This window comes from Mycothermus thermophilus, assembly GCF_041956435.1.
Source record: "Mycothermus thermophilus strain CBS 625.91 unplaced genomic scaffold VTJ04scaffold_5, whole genome shotgun sequence".
Lineage (NCBI taxonomy): Eukaryota > Fungi > Ascomycota > Sordariomycetes > Sordariales > Chaetomiaceae > Mycothermus > Mycothermus thermophilus.
In genome coordinates this window covers 1,210,478-1,224,846 of record NW_027191431.1, presented here as the reverse complement: position 1 = coordinate 1,224,846, position 14,369 = coordinate 1,210,478, and the positions used below count along the sequence as shown (strand labels likewise).

Genomic DNA, 14,369 nt, shown 5'->3' with positions numbered 1-14,369 from the left:
CATAATGGAGGAAGGTGTTCAATGGAGGAGCAAAATGAATTTTGGGTTTAAAGTCCCCCTGAAGAAAGCTGAGAGAAAATGGCGAAGGATTCTCGGGCATGTGAGTTGTGTCTTGCTCTGTCAGGGTTTCTTGTTTAAGTAGCAGTAGCAGGCGCTGTTGGAGTTGGGCTTGGTTTGAGCATTCGTGGAGAGGATGAAAGAGCGGATCATCAGTCTTCGGAGTCCACAAGTCTGTGGAGGTCAGTTTGAGTTTGGTTCAAGCGTGGACTGCAAACCACCACCACATTCCAGTTCATAACTCGCTACCTTGGATGTACAAAAATATTTTTTTCCAACCCCCAGTTTTGGGCTTCTCGACAAAAAGTGATCAACCTGAACATAAATCTCCAAGTGCAAAAAAAAAAAGTCGGGAAGGCCAAAAAAAGCTCCTCCAGGAAGGCTCGAACTTCCAACCTCCTGATTGCAGTCCCTTTTTTGGAGGGTAACAGTCAGACGCGCTAGCCAATTGCGCCATGGAGGATGCGACCTGGGTGTCCCGATTGGACGATGCCTGGGTGGACCGGGCGAGAGATTATCAGCATCGCAGTCTGGGAATTTGCAGTGTCTGGAGTCGTTTTGGGTGACATTGGGGGAGGGATCGAGAGAAGGGGAGGGAATCAAACAATAGGAAAGATGGTTTGATTGTTGTGGCTTAATCTGCTTGATTGATTGATTCAAGTCTTTGTTAGGTTCCTCGGTACGGAGTACGAGGTAGCCTTTGTTGGGTGTGCATCATACATACATGCATCTTTAGCCTCGCCTTCGGCGTGTCGCCGGCGATATGCAGAACGGGTGTGGACGGACATCTACCTAGCAGTGACACATCTAAGGAGCAGGGATGATATTGAGATTGATCAACTGGGAAAATGAACTTGAGGAAAGCACGAACAGAGAAATATTCGGAGTTGTCAGACTCTTTGGACCAAGAAATGTGCCTGTTAAACTTCAACTCATGGCTTCAACTCCCTGTAGGTCGAATCATGTGAGAGCAAAGATACTGCGAAGGATGAAAGATATAAGCCCGGTTTCCATCCAACCCACCAATCGCCATTCCATTACGCCTCCGCCAAATCTCCTACCGTTTGTCAAGCAATTCGAGGTTTCCTAACAAAAAGCGAAAGCCATGGAAAAGAACATACACCAGCAACCCAACCACCCAGCCGAGACCTACTCGTAGGTAGCAAAGATACTTCGGTAGCTATATTACAAGACGATAAAAACCACACATGAAGCTCAAATCACCGCCGTAACCACCAAAGACAAAACAAAGCTCCCTGAGGTAGGTATCTGAAACCAACCCAACGCAAGAAAATCACCACATCCATCTCTCCCTTTCTCCCCTCCTCCCATCTCGCTAGATATGTAGGTACATACATACCTTGGTAGATAGATAGAGAGAGAGAGCTACACCCCATCCACCCCCCTCTCCTCCGCAGCCCTAACAACCTCACAAAGCGCCCTCACCAGCGTCGGCAGCTCTATCACCTCCTGCTCCTGCTGCTCGCCACTACCACCACCACCACCACCATCACCATCCACCTGTCTACTACCACCCAAGCCCAAGGCAAACAACCCACTCCCCTGCTGCTCATCATCGTCTTCCTGGCTTCCGCGAAGAGAGGAGAGAAGGAACAAACCCATCATCGACCCGCCGTCCTCTGTATCTTCCTCGTTTTTGTATCTGGTAACGGCTGGAGTGGCGGTGGTAGCGGTCATGGAGGTGACCGCCGCGTCGAGGAGGAGGGCGATGCACCGCCGAAGGCCTGTTAGGAGGTGGTGGTATTCGCGGGGGAGTTGTGGCAATGACGATAAGGAAGGAGAGGGTGTGGAGGGTGTGGTAGTGGTGGTGGTGTTGGTTTCGGCGATGGTGCTGTTGCTGTTGCTGCTGTTATTGTTACCGCTGCTGTTACTAGTGGTGGCGGTGGTGACGCTGTTGTTGGAATCGTCCGCGCTGGCCCGGTAGTTTGAGCCGGAAAGGGTGGTCCGGCCTTGCTGGGCATGTTTGCTGAGGGTGGTGGTGGTGGAGAATATGGAGGTTGGCAGTGGTGTTGCGGGCCGGGATGGAGGCGAGAGGGGTGTTGGCGCGAGGGAGAATGAGTGAAGCGCAGCGGGGGGGTTGGTGATGATGGTGTTTGTGTTGTTAGTTGTCATGAGGAGAGTTGGAGGAGTTACAGAGATGGAGGAGCTGTTCCGCCGATGGGGGGGATGCGGATGGGTTGACTTGTTTTTGGCGCCAAGGAGCCGTTGGAGTTTGTTGGGGCTTTTGTGGTCTGGCTGTTGCTGCTGTTGGTGCTTTTGATACTGGTTCTCTAGGGATGATCGGTTATTGGGAGGGAAAGATCCGTCCATGTCCATGCCGAGCACCATGGCGGCTTTTGCTGGAACCCGTAGGGGGGTGTCTGGTCTCTTAGGAAGAGGCTTGTTTGTGATTTGATCCTCGATTTCCCAGTCTTCCTGGTGGTCTTTTCTTGGGAACATCCCGCGTGCTAACGCCAAATTTGAGGAAGAGAGTTGGTTGTTGTGAAGCTGATGCTTTGGCTGGCGGTGGTGCGCTGGGTTCGAGACTTGGGGTGTCTCACCCCCCAGCGACTCGCTGTTTGGGCCGGGAGTTGACGTGCACAGCAAGGATATGTAGTTGTATGCGATAATATGAGCATAGAGAGCGTCGCAGAGCCGTGCCGGTGCCAAAGGAAAAATGTTGGAGATGGGCGCCCATAGAGGCGGAGGCCTCGAGTCTCGAAACCCATCTTCACTGGACTGGCGAAACCTCAGGGTCTTCGCCGCTGACATCGACTTTGTTAGACGTGCGGTCAAGGGCTCTTGGTGCGCCTGCTGCTTGATATTCATGTTGCTTCCGCGGCGAGCGTGCCCGAGCCAGCCCCACCGCCTCGACGGCCGACGTTCGAGCTTGTGGGAATCCGAGGAGATGAGGGAGTCGATCTCGGAGTCGGCGGTTGGGAACGGCCGGTCGAGCGGCGTCCCACGTCGGAGCTTCTTGGAATAGGCACGGATGATTTCGATGGATAGGCTTGAAGTCAGCAGCATCGTTTCTGGGAAGCACAAGATGGATACCCGCAGGGACTCGACCACCTCAGGAGGAAGCGGAAGTCCGGGAGGCGGAGCATTGGGTTGGTGCCGGCTTCTCAAAAGACGCGAGGGCGCCGGAGTATTCGGACGAGCGTCGACATTGCGCTGGAGCCCCATGACCGAGGGTTTTCGAGCCGCTGCATGAGCATCCTCCAACACCTTCAATCTTGATTGCTTTTCATTGTCAGAGGACTCGCTGTCGTCTTCCACAAAGCACGCGTGCGCGGCCCGGTCTTTATGCCCCTCTGTCAGAGGGATTGTGGTTACATCGATGAGAGTACGGCCGTTAGCCGTCTCCAGCAAGGACACGCCCGTGCCCAGCTCCTCTGGCCGGCGCCCTTCACTTGATACTCGGGTCTGCAGTCGAGCCCTGCCGACCGAGGGAGCCGGGGCGAATGGCTCGCGAATCCCGGCTTTCATGAGGGCAAGCTCCAGGCTGCTGAGGGATCCAGGACTTGATAGGTGTGGTTTATTCTCGCCCGCACCTGGTGGTGGTGGAATGTCGACGATGCGTGGCTTTTCGCGGCTCACCTGGCTCACCGGGGCGAGCGGTAAGGCGAGGGTGCTCTGGTCTCTCCAGGGCATGGAAGCAACTGCCGTCATGGTTGTTGAGTTTTGGTCAGCAGTCGACTCTCCAGAGTCGTAGTGGGCATTGTTGAAGCTGACGCCCATGTCGTCAACTTCCGGAACCCCTTTTGGTCGATCAGAAACTGAAGTTCTTGCTGTAAAGACGGAGTTTTCAGAATCTTCTTGGGGAGACTCGGGTTCATCCTCGAACCAGGTCGTATGCATACTTCCATCTTGGTTAGAGGAACACGGAGACGGCGCGGGAGAGGCTGGCGGAGGAGCACTCTGTGAAAAGAGTGACGAGGCGCATGGCGACAGTGACGTGGCCTCTGTGGTAACTGATGGTTGCTGGCCGCTCCGGGTCGATGAGGGCTCATCCGCCAGCTCATGGACAGAACATGGCATTGGTGGGTCTTTGACTTGTCGATGGCCATCGCTTTCGTATCCATGGCGTTCCTCGGCCACCTCCACCCAGTGCTGCTTGGAGAGCATTGAGCGTTCCTCGGGGCCGCCCATCATTCTGGGCATTCCCTTTGCCTCAGGCGCCGCAAGACCTGCGCATGGCGAGCCGGCCGTCATCGCTTTGGAGAGGAAGATATCTCTGGATCGCTCCAGGTCGCTGGCAAGAAGTTCGGGAAAGGTGCAGTCGACAATGAGCTCGCCGCACCTCAGCTCATCACTCGACGAAGACGAATACACAGATGAGGCCATGGTGGGTGGTCGAGCAGACTCTGGTCCGGAGACGACTGGAGAAAAGGTTGTCATTCCCGTTCGTTCAGCGTGGCGTGTGTTCCTTGCGCAGATCATCCAACAAGAAAAAAAATGATAGTTCCCCGGGACGAGTTGGGTCCTAGGAAAAACACGCGAGCTGGTGTAACAGAGAGTCTGGCCACAGTCCCTTTGAAAACATGACAAGGAAAAATGGGAAGTGGGAGCGGAGTCATAAACTTGGGACGGACGACATTGGAAGAGAAGAAGGGCCGGAATGCGGTACAAGGGAAGAGGGACAGGGCGCATGTATATGTCACCATCTTCAGTTTAAAGACTGGCATACGAGCACGCCTCATGTAGAGACACAAGCAGGGATGCCGAACATGCGGCACGAATGTCTCCCATGCTGTGGTACGTCAACTTGTCAGTGTCTTTGGGCGGCGGAAGGGAGGGCGGCCGCACCCAAGAGTCCGCATCTCGGGCATCACAAATGCAGGATTGCTCGCAGAGAGAGAGAGAGAGAGAGGGCAAACCCGAGCCGAGACAGGGCAGAGAGAAATGGCAACAGTAGAACTGTTTGGCCGTACATCCGGGTTGACGTCTGACAGAAACGCGAGATCACAACATCGCGGAGGGAAGTTGAGGTGCATGATGCAGCGAGCTACGGGGTCTGGGTGAGGCGGCCATGGTGCTATCTGCTGGCGTCTGCCGATGGTTTGTAGAGCTCGAAGGCCACGACAGCAGCTCCAAGCCTCCGCTGACTGCTTGGGGCACGTCTCTTGTCGGGCCGGACCACTTTGCTTGCGCTCTCGTGTTGAGGCCGCAAGTGATCAGGTCCGCGGATAGGTGCATCTTGCGGCACCAGAGCACGGGGTTACTTAGATATGGACCGTGTCCCAGGTCATACCTCAACAGCAAGGGGTTGTGTTCTCGGTGTGTCAGGCTTGGGACCAAGCAACAATGGCCAGTCCATCCTCATCCTGCTGCAAGGGACTGTTCCCTTCAGATCGGATGGTAGGCTGGCTGGTGTCCGAGAAGTGAAGGGATGTGCTGCGGGGAACCGCAGGACGGCGTCTTAGCGCCCGCGTCCCATTCAAATCCCGAGGTCGAGATGGTTTTGCATTTCGAAATCCCGATCCGTGATAGTGAGATGGCCACCAAACTGAGAAATGACACACTGTCGCCTCATATGCATGGCGGTGCACTATGACTTGTGATGGAAGCACGGCAGCCGAAAAGAAACAACAAGTTTGCACATGTATTCGGGAATTCGTGATTTGAAAAATCCAAGATGCGAGGGATGGATTTCGAGAAGGGTGCCTTGTGGATCGTCCGCAAGGGACAATTTCTCGTGGGTGTTGAGAGAATGTTGTGAGGAGACAGTTGAAGCTAAACCGGCTTTGGATTCCACCGCAGGGCCGGAACGAAATGTGCCATAGGAGGAGCGGGTCCCGGGGAAGTCCCGCTCCCTCCTGCCAACCCGGAAGTTGCGGCTGAGATCGACCGGGACGTGATAGACCCACCCGGACGTCCAAGCTCTCGCACGGGCGGGCCAATCACGAGCAACGTCCCTCAGGAAAAGGGAAGGTGAAAAACGTGCAAAACCCCCCACATTGCCCATTGTTTTTTTCAAGAAAACATCGATGCCTCGACTTTGTCACTTGCAGAATATTGACGGGACTGAAAACTGGCAACTGGTCTCTGATCTCTTTTGGCTGTCCCCAATTTGAAAGTTTATCACGGACTCCGGTTATTGTTTTTGACACGACGCGTCCGTTTCACGCCAAAACCGTGACCGTGAAGCCAGAGCGAAAGCGAAAGACTTGAGTCCCGCCTCTACCTTGCGTTTGTGATTGGGCGGTGGGTCGATATCTTGGTGTGTCGACAACGCAAGGGAGAGGTGAGGTGAGCGGGTGGGCAAGCCGGCCAGCTTAGATAGCAGCTAGCTGCCAGCTGCTGTTCTCAGCTAGTAGTTTGGAGCCAACAGCCAACTTGCACCTTGGAGCCATGCTCTCAGAAGAGTTTGTCTCGGCCATCTGCGGGCCACCGCTTTCTTCCAACACGGCCATCGCCAAGGATGTGGGAATCTATTGTCACACCTTGAGTCCCGCGTACGCGGTCAAGTCGACCTTCAAGAAGAGCTCGGCCCCGCCCAACTGTGTCGCCGTCAGCGATGCCCATGTCTTCGCCGCCCAGCAAGACAAGGCGTATGTCCACGTCTATTCCCGGCTCCGCGGGAACCAGGAGGCGTTCGTGGCGTTTCCCGAGAGGATACGTTGCATAGCCTTGATAGGAGACGTCCTGGTTTTAGGCACGACTGAGGGCCGCTTAATGCTCTGGGAGGTGAGATTAGATTTGTCGCTAAGGATCAATGACTGGCCCAAGATACTCACATTGCATTCCAGACCTGCACCGGCCGACTGGTGTCGACCCCGGCCCGCCACGTTCAAGCCGTATCATGTGTGGCTGCCACGCCGCACCATGTCCTCACAGGATCCGACGACTCCGACATCCACGTGTGGTCCCTCGCCCAGCTCCTCGAGCTGGACTCACCTGCAGGCGCCGAGTACGAGCCGCTGCGTAGTTTATCCAACCACCGCGCGGCCATCACCGGCCTGGCCCTCAGCAGCAGTGTCAGCAGTGACACCAACTTTTGCGTGTCGGCCAGCAAGGACAAGTCGTGCATCATCTGGAACTACCAGACCGGCGATGCCCTGCGAACGCTCCTCTTCCCAAGCGCCCCCTTGTGCGTCTCTCTCGAACCCGCTGCCCGTGCCTTTTGCGTCTCGTGCGAGGACGGCTCGCTTCACGTGGCGGAGCTGTACGGGCCGAAGCCGTTGCTGGGACCCGGGTCCGAGGACCCCGCGACGGCGGTGCAGGCCTCGTCGTCGCCGTTCGGAACCACCCATCCCGAAACCACCGGCCCGGCATCGTGCGTGGCCTGGACCTATGATGGCACGATGCTGCTGACGGGCCACCCGCGCGGCCAGATCCTGCGCTGGGACGTCGCCGAAAACAAGTCCCCCGTCGAGCTGGCTAACCTCAACGCCGCCGTGACCAACATCGTCTTCATCTCGCCTTTCCCGGCCGCGCGGCCCACGAAAACGGTCAACATCGTCAAGCCGTCCCAGGCTGAGAGATCGTACACGTTCGCGGGACAGTTTGAGCCGCTGCCGGCGATGGCTGGGTCCGCGAAGTTTGATGCGCTGCTCGCTGGGCCCGGCTTCCCGCAGGAGACAATGGAGGCGGCCATCGCGGCGTTTTATCAACCTGCCGGCGGTGGAGAGTCGGCTGGAGATGCCGAGCTGCGGAAGCAAAACGAGGAGTTGTGGGAATTGGTGAATGAGCAGCGAGCTCTGCAGAAGGAGACATTGCAGCGGTTAGTGCAGGCCCAGAGCAAATGAAGGGGGAAAGAAGGAGAGTTGGTGTTGAGATGTGCACCTACATACGGCATACCCAGGACTGTGAGAATTGGAACAAGCTGTGCCATTTTTTGAAGGTGAAGAGGACCCTACGATGCCGAGGTGCGAAGTCGGTCTGTGTTGCTTTTGCTGCTGCTCATCATGTTTGCCTCAAGCTGGAGGCATCAATGCTTGCACATCGTCAGGCATCTCTGGCTGTGTAAACGTTTCGGCTTCCGGGGTATATGGCCCCCCGTGTTGCGCCCTGTTCTCGACCACCTCCCTCACCTATTTGACTATCAAGTGGTCGAGTGGTATGTGGGGGAGGTGGTAACCAGAACCGCCTGGGTTCGAGCCCAGGCAAGTACCGGAGTAAAAATCCCACTGGGGTTTTTCGTAGCCGTCCACCCCTACTGTAGGGTTGGGCGGTGAGCTTTTTGTCTTCTTTGGTTTTTTTTCTGCTTATCCATAAACTACAGCGAGCTTCTCTGGCCATTTTTCAATCTATTCAAACCCATCCATAACCGTCCATAACAACCAGAGATGTTATTTTGTTATTTTTCTTCCCAATGTTCACCTCACCTCGACTTACTTATAGACCTGTTGTTGGTCGTCGGTGCCAAGACAAGACTTGCCTCTCCTGGCATTGTGGATCCGGTGGCCCAAGCTCCTTGTGCGGGGCGCCAAGGCCGAGCTCTGCGCCGGCGCATTCTTTTCTCGACGTCAATCAAGTCGAATCAAGTGCCAGCGGCGACCTCCATTGGAACTTCCATATCGTCATCCCTCCGCTTTCGAGCGGCAAAACGACCATTGACTTTGGCATCTCACAGCCTCGCCCATCTTCAAGCGATGTGATTCCTACGACGGGACACTAAGCGTCCAAATGTGCTGAACTCGCAACATATACCTATCCATGGTCTGACTTCTCAGCAACCCCTCCTCCAGCTCGCCATGCGCTCTCGAATGCTCCTCGTCCGCCGTGCCGGACACTTGAAGACATCGCGTGCCTTCACCCAGAGCACCGCGGCCCGCATTGACTACCGCCCCCGGCCGCGTGTTCCGTTCCTCGCCGTTTCCACCACTCACGCCGGCCTCGTCCGGTACCTCACCACCAACCGCGTCGCCAGGATCAAATACGATATCAAGACGGGCATTAAGTACACGGGCTATGTATGGATTGCCGGAATAGCTCTCTTCGCTTCCTGGGTTGCCATATTCCAGGAGCAGCTCGAGCGCCGATATCCCACCCCGCACGAATGGTCCTACAAAACCCGGCTGGACTTCCGCGGCGGGAACTGCGCTCGCTATGAACCACCCCCGGGCAAGCCCACCGACTGGCTGCAGGTCGCTGGGTGGTTTGAGATGGCCTTGAACCGGCTCCATGATCCCAACATTGACGGGAAGGGTGTGAAGGATGCAGGACACGAATACCCACCGGGGACCAAGGATGTGACGGCCAAGTCAGAGGAGTGGCGGAGGGGCTATTTCCAAACCCTCATGGGATACGCCAAGGCGGTCGAGTACATGGAAGGCTGGGTGCTGGACAAGTCGAGGAATATTTGCTTCCCGCCAGGGACCATGATCGGCCCGTCCAATCCCTTCCCCAAGCCCCTCCCTCCAGGGTTCAAGGGAGCCCCTCGGGAAGAGGACTGCGTGCCGCGCTTCGACTCGCCCAACGACATATACGTGCGCATCCTGTCCACCCCGGGCTTCACCAACCGCCAGCGCATCGAGGCCGGCCTAGCCTACGCCTCCTGGCTCGAGTACAAGGGCATCACCGGGCCCGCCAGCATCGTCTACGAGGACGCCGTCCGTCTCGCCGCCACGGAGCGACCCGACTTCCCCGCCGAGCCCATCGACAAGAAAACCTACGTCCTCAACGACGCCGCCGGCCCGCCGTCAGAGAACCTCCTCAACACCCTCACCGCGTACGCCACTTTCCGCGCTCGCCAAGGCCACCTCGACGCCGCTCTCCCTATTCTCGTGTCTCTCCTCAAAGCCCGCCGCAACCTCCCCACCACCTCTCCCACCCCCCTCACCGACTCCCTCAACAACCAACCCTCCAACAAGAAACCTAGCACCTGGTCCAAACTCGTCACCTTCGTCTCCCCACCCCCGTACCCGCCGCCACCACCCCCCGGCACCGCCCCGCCGCTTCGCAACAACCCCCTCAACACCTGCCAACAAGCCGCCCTGGGCCTGCACATCGGCGAGATCATGTACGCCCTTGCCTCTTCCCCCTCTTCTAAATCCAAACATCCCAACAGCGGAGGCGGAAAGGAGGAAGCCCTCGCCTGGACGCGCGACGCCGTCGACGTAGCCGAGGAACAGCTCCGCTACCTCCCGCAGGCGGCCTACGCCGCGCTCGACAGCCCCGCGCGCGTCACGTGCAAGGAGTGCCTCGCCGCGGGGCTGGATAATTGGCGGGCCATGGTGGGCAAGCTCGCAAGGGAAGAAGAAACGAAGCGCAAGGCGCTTGAGAAGCAGCAGCAGCAGGGTGCTGGTGCTGGGTGGTTGAGTGGGTTGTGGAGCAAGTCTGTGCCGGGGAGGAGTGCGTTGAAGGAGGAGGAGGTGAATCGGTGGGCGGCGGAGGAGAAGGTGGTGGAGGAACGGAGGAAGAGGGTGAGCGAGCTGTTGGAGGATATTAGGCCTGCGCCGAGCGGGGTGATGTCGATGTTCTTTGTATGAGGTGATGACGGGATGGGATGGGAAGGGTTTATCAATTCAGGATGGAAAGGTAGGAGGTTGGGTTGTGTATTATTGCATGGAAATGTTTGCTGAGTCTCTGTTTGGACTGGTCAGGATGGGCGGCGGCATGGAATGTTCAGAGTGTGTATCATTGGTGGTGTGGCAGGCAATGGTTGCTTTGTACAATAGGGAAGGGATGGTTATGAAATGACATGGTTTCTGATGTACAAGATGTGGTGCTCGTTTCCTGTGGCTTAACTTGATGGGTGCGATGGTAGCTGGGTGTCACAAGCCAGGAGGCATGTGAGAGCCTCGAAACATCTTGTTCGTAAGTAAACCCGCGTCCATCCATTACATCAGGTGGCATAACTCCGAATTTTCTCTTCTATTGCTATCTGATGAGCCATATCCCCCCTCCAACTGGTCATCCATCTCTCTGTGGCTTAGTTCATGACGAATGATGCAATCTTACCTCCTCTCGAGCGAGAAAGCCTGAGATCCTCAACCTCCTCGACCAGCTCTTTCATCTCCTCGACATCTGGGCCAGCTCCGGCTGAATCACTGCCCAGCACATTCTCCCCAGGAATGACAGCCACGCCGGTGGTTTTCGTGTTGGCTTTCGACTCAGCCAGGGCGGTGCTAACCTCCTTGGCACTCCCATTAATATCTCCAGCAGAGGCCTCCGGCTCCAACTCGGTGTCTTCGTAGCCGGGCTTGGCCTCACCCTTGCAGACACGGCAGGTGGCGCAGTGGTCCGGAAGTTCCTCCATCTCCTGGCCGTTCTCCCGAGCCCACTCAGCCCAGGTGTGGTTCTCCTCTTCGCCTGTGTCGCCAAAGATCTCGGTTTGTTCATTTTTGTAGGCTTCTCCCTGCAGGGCTACCTCCTGCATCCAGGCGAGATACAACTCTTGCGTCTCAATCGGCAGGGTTTCGATGTATCGTGCCTTGAGACCGGCGCTGTAAACCGGGCAACCGTGCTCTGTGAAGCCCGCGGCAGCTGGGTTGCCGGACGGTCCGGCGAGGAGGTTGCCTTGGCGAGAGCGGTGGATGATGTACGCGCGGCCTCGCTATACTGGGTCAGCATCAGAGTGGGTATGAAGTGGAATATTGCGGCTGCGGACATACCTCTCTCAGGAACTGCTTGAACCGCTCCGTCTTGAGCTCCTTCGAGCTGTGCGTTCCTCCGAGAATCACGATGCTGTTGAGCCTGCCGCCGAGACGGTCAAGAACAGCATCATCGTCGAGGTAGGTCTCGACGATACCCGCGGTATCCCCGACGGTGATGATATCGATCTTTGCATCCGGACGAACAAACCCGTCTCCGAGAATCACCTTCTCAAACACGCTCTTCACATGCTCCACCGCATTTCTATTCTCGGGAATCTCGTTCATCTCGGGGATGTGCTTCCTCCCGCCATGAACCGCGCTCGCCAGAGGGATACGATGGCGGTCAACCTGTGTGAGCCCGTGTTTTCCCTCGGGCCACCACCACAGCTCGCCGGGGTTCGCGACGACAAGGCCGGGCGGGGTTTGGTCGGTAGCGGAAGCACGTTGCGATCGGAGAGCCCGGGCGAGACCGACCACGGACCCGCGGTTGATGCCCCCGCGGCCGTTCATGACGCGGCGGGCGAAGCAGCCCAAGGGTTGGTACGTCTCGCCGAAGAGGACGATGACGCGGCTTGCGGTAGCGGTGTTGGGGGAGGTGAGGATCGGGACGTGCGGCTTGTCGGCGGGAGTGTCGAGGGGTAGGCGGACGGTGGTGAAGCCGGCGTCGGAGAGACGGGATTTGATGATTTTCTGCATGGCCTCTGGAGGGATGAGTTAGTCGACGGTGAGGGTCAGCTTATTGGAGAAAGGTTAGTTGGGAAGGCCCGTACCATGGAAGGAGAAGCCGTGGCGGGCGTTCCAGCGGTCATTTTTGGTGATGTGGAATTTGAAGTAGTTGTCGGGATTGTCGATCATTCGAATCTCATCGTCATCGTTGATGAAGAGGCTTGTTGTTGAGGTTAGCATGTCAGGAATAACACAGGTATGGCGGGTAGGAAACCTACCGAAGGCCTTCGAGGTCATCAGGAAACTCGGGGTCGGCCGGGAGGCCGGACCAGTGTCGACGAAACATGGTGTTTTCGATGCGAAGGTTGAGGAGTAGAAGTTTCTTTGGAGTGTTTGCAGGATAATTCGAGTGGTAGAAGGAAAGGTCGAGGTGAAGATTTGGGGAAGAGAAGGAAGTTGCCTCGGATCAGAAGCAGAAGATGGAGGAGAGAACCCAAACCACCAGTCCTTTGTTTATTCTGATGTTTCCAGGGACACCTCGACCGACTGACCTTGTTCTTCAGGTAGGATGCTTCAGGTGACTGAAAGATTGAAGCAGCGCTTTTCTCGCCCGACGGACTGTGGTGGTGAGACTCGGCACTTTCACGCTGTTCTTCCAGCCCGTCGAAGTCAAAGGGAGCATCTGGCAACATGACTGCATCACTCATTGTTCCTGCTGGTCTCGTCACTGACATCTCAGGTAGCGTTGTTATCCACCGATTGTTCGACGCTTGCGTTTGCCCAACTCTACATATGTTCTGCAGCTTCCCGGCCGTTTTCATGCATACAGTCAAGCAAGGCGACCGGTATGAGCGCCCTGCTGGAGAGGACAACATTCCCATCTTTCCCGGAGCCTTTCGGCCCCCGCGAGTACCTCACTTTTGACGTCTTCAACCTTAACTTCAACTCTCATGGTCAGTTCGAGGATGGCACCGGGAAGACGGAGCAATGGGAATCGAGAGATAATGATTATTCCTGTGTCTACGGACCGAAGAGCCTGTGAAACGAAGACAGGTACTCTTGATCAGTGATGGTGATGAGCGCGAAGTTGGGCCTTTGCTTTTAAAATGAGGCATCGGGAAATTCACACTCGACCAACCCAGGCCATCGACATTTGATGATGCCACCAACCATCACAAGGCTGCCTCGATCCAGACGCTCTTGGTGGCATATCATCATCCTGCCAAGTATGACTTTATTAGCTGGAGCAGCGACAACACGGTTACGAGATGACGACGCGACCTGAAACATCCTGACTGCGAGCCTCGAGGACAGAGCCACAGAGCGGGATGTCATGGTCGAGCCTGATGTTTGAGGATCACAGCCCGCTCCCAAGAGTACAAAAGACGTACACGGCCGAACTACCAATGAAAAAGATGAGGAACAATAATACCTATGGTTCAAGGTAATCATAATTGTAATTGTGGCTAAGTCCTGCCTGAGCTGCAAACGACGCGAAAATCATCATGGCGATGGTTACGACACAGCGACGGGCGACACACAAACCTCCACCGACCATCCTCATTCGACCCCCAAAAACACGAAACGAAGCATCCTCTTCCTCACATCCAGAGCAAGCCCCAGACTGCAATGAAAAGGTGTGGTTCGCGTCATCCGGAGGCAGTGTAATACCGGAGACACTAGCCCAGCGGCATGGGCAAGCCCAGAGGCCGACCGGGCAGTGACAAAAATTAATTTAATCCATAAATCTACTCCGTAGAGTAGTTTCAGAGATTAAACTGAAAAGAACAGATACTACACTTGATCTAAGCCAAAAGGCAAAGAGAGCTGAGAAAGAAAGAAGAAAAAGGTTCAAAAATTTGGGAGGGGAGCGGCGCTTAAATAGACAAACCCAGGTGGTCCGTGCACCCTTGCAGGCACCCATTTGGTTGCAGGGGTGCACAGACCACCGCCTGGCACAAGCTCCACCCCACCGAGTCTTCAGCCACAACCGCTGCGGGGGAAAACCTTAACCCAAGCCACCCGGCGGGCTTGAAGTGTGGCGGTGGCCATCGGACCCACAGGAGGCCGCAACACCGGCAGAAACATCGCAGGAATTGCAAG

General features: G+C 56.3%; 4 protein-coding genes and 1 non-coding gene across 5 annotated transcripts; 2 read left to right on the top strand and 3 right to left on the bottom strand.

Moving 5' to 3' along the window:
- Window positions 1-425: 425 nt before the first annotated feature.
- On the bottom strand, window positions 426-520 carry VTJ04DRAFT_t98. The gene has a single exon. It is a non-coding gene; the product is annotated as a tRNA-Asn (tRNA).
- A 923-nt stretch (window positions 521-1,443) lies between these two features.
- On the bottom strand, window positions 1,444-4,404 carry VTJ04DRAFT_7487 (uncharacterized protein; the record flags this gene model as incomplete). The annotated part of the gene is made up of 1 exon (XM_069365819.1): window positions 1,444-4,404. The coding sequence occupies one exon, from the start codon at window positions 4,402-4,404 to the stop codon at window positions 1,444-1,446; it is 2,961 nt and encodes a 986-aa protein (XP_069216816.1).
- A 2,007-nt stretch (window positions 4,405-6,411) lies between these two features.
- VTJ04DRAFT_7486 (uncharacterized protein) lies at window positions 6,412-7,808 on the top strand (the record flags this gene model as incomplete). The annotated part of the gene is made up of 2 exons (XM_069365818.1): window positions 6,412-6,747; window positions 6,810-7,808. The coding sequence occupies 2 exons, from the start codon at window positions 6,412-6,414 to the stop codon at window positions 7,806-7,808; spliced, it is 1,335 nt and encodes a 444-aa protein (XP_069216815.1).
- Window positions 7,809-8,756: 948 nt separating this feature from the next.
- VTJ04DRAFT_7485 (uncharacterized protein) lies at window positions 8,757-10,493 on the top strand (the record flags this gene model as incomplete). The annotated part of the gene is made up of 1 exon (XM_069365817.1): window positions 8,757-10,493. One exon carries the CDS (start codon window positions 8,757-8,759, stop codon window positions 10,491-10,493), a length of 1,737 nt encoding a protein of 578 aa, XP_069216814.1.
- A 69-nt stretch (window positions 10,494-10,562) lies between these two features.
- Window positions 10,563-12,612, bottom strand: VTJ04DRAFT_7484 (uncharacterized protein; the record flags this gene model as incomplete). The annotated part of the gene is made up of 5 exons (XM_069365816.1): window positions 10,563-10,669; window positions 10,966-11,560; window positions 11,619-12,301; window positions 12,371-12,486; window positions 12,545-12,612. The coding sequence occupies 5 exons, from the start codon at window positions 12,610-12,612 to the stop codon at window positions 10,563-10,565; spliced, it is 1,569 nt and encodes a 522-aa protein (XP_069216813.1).
- Between the last annotated feature and the right edge of the window lie 1,757 nt (window positions 12,613-14,369).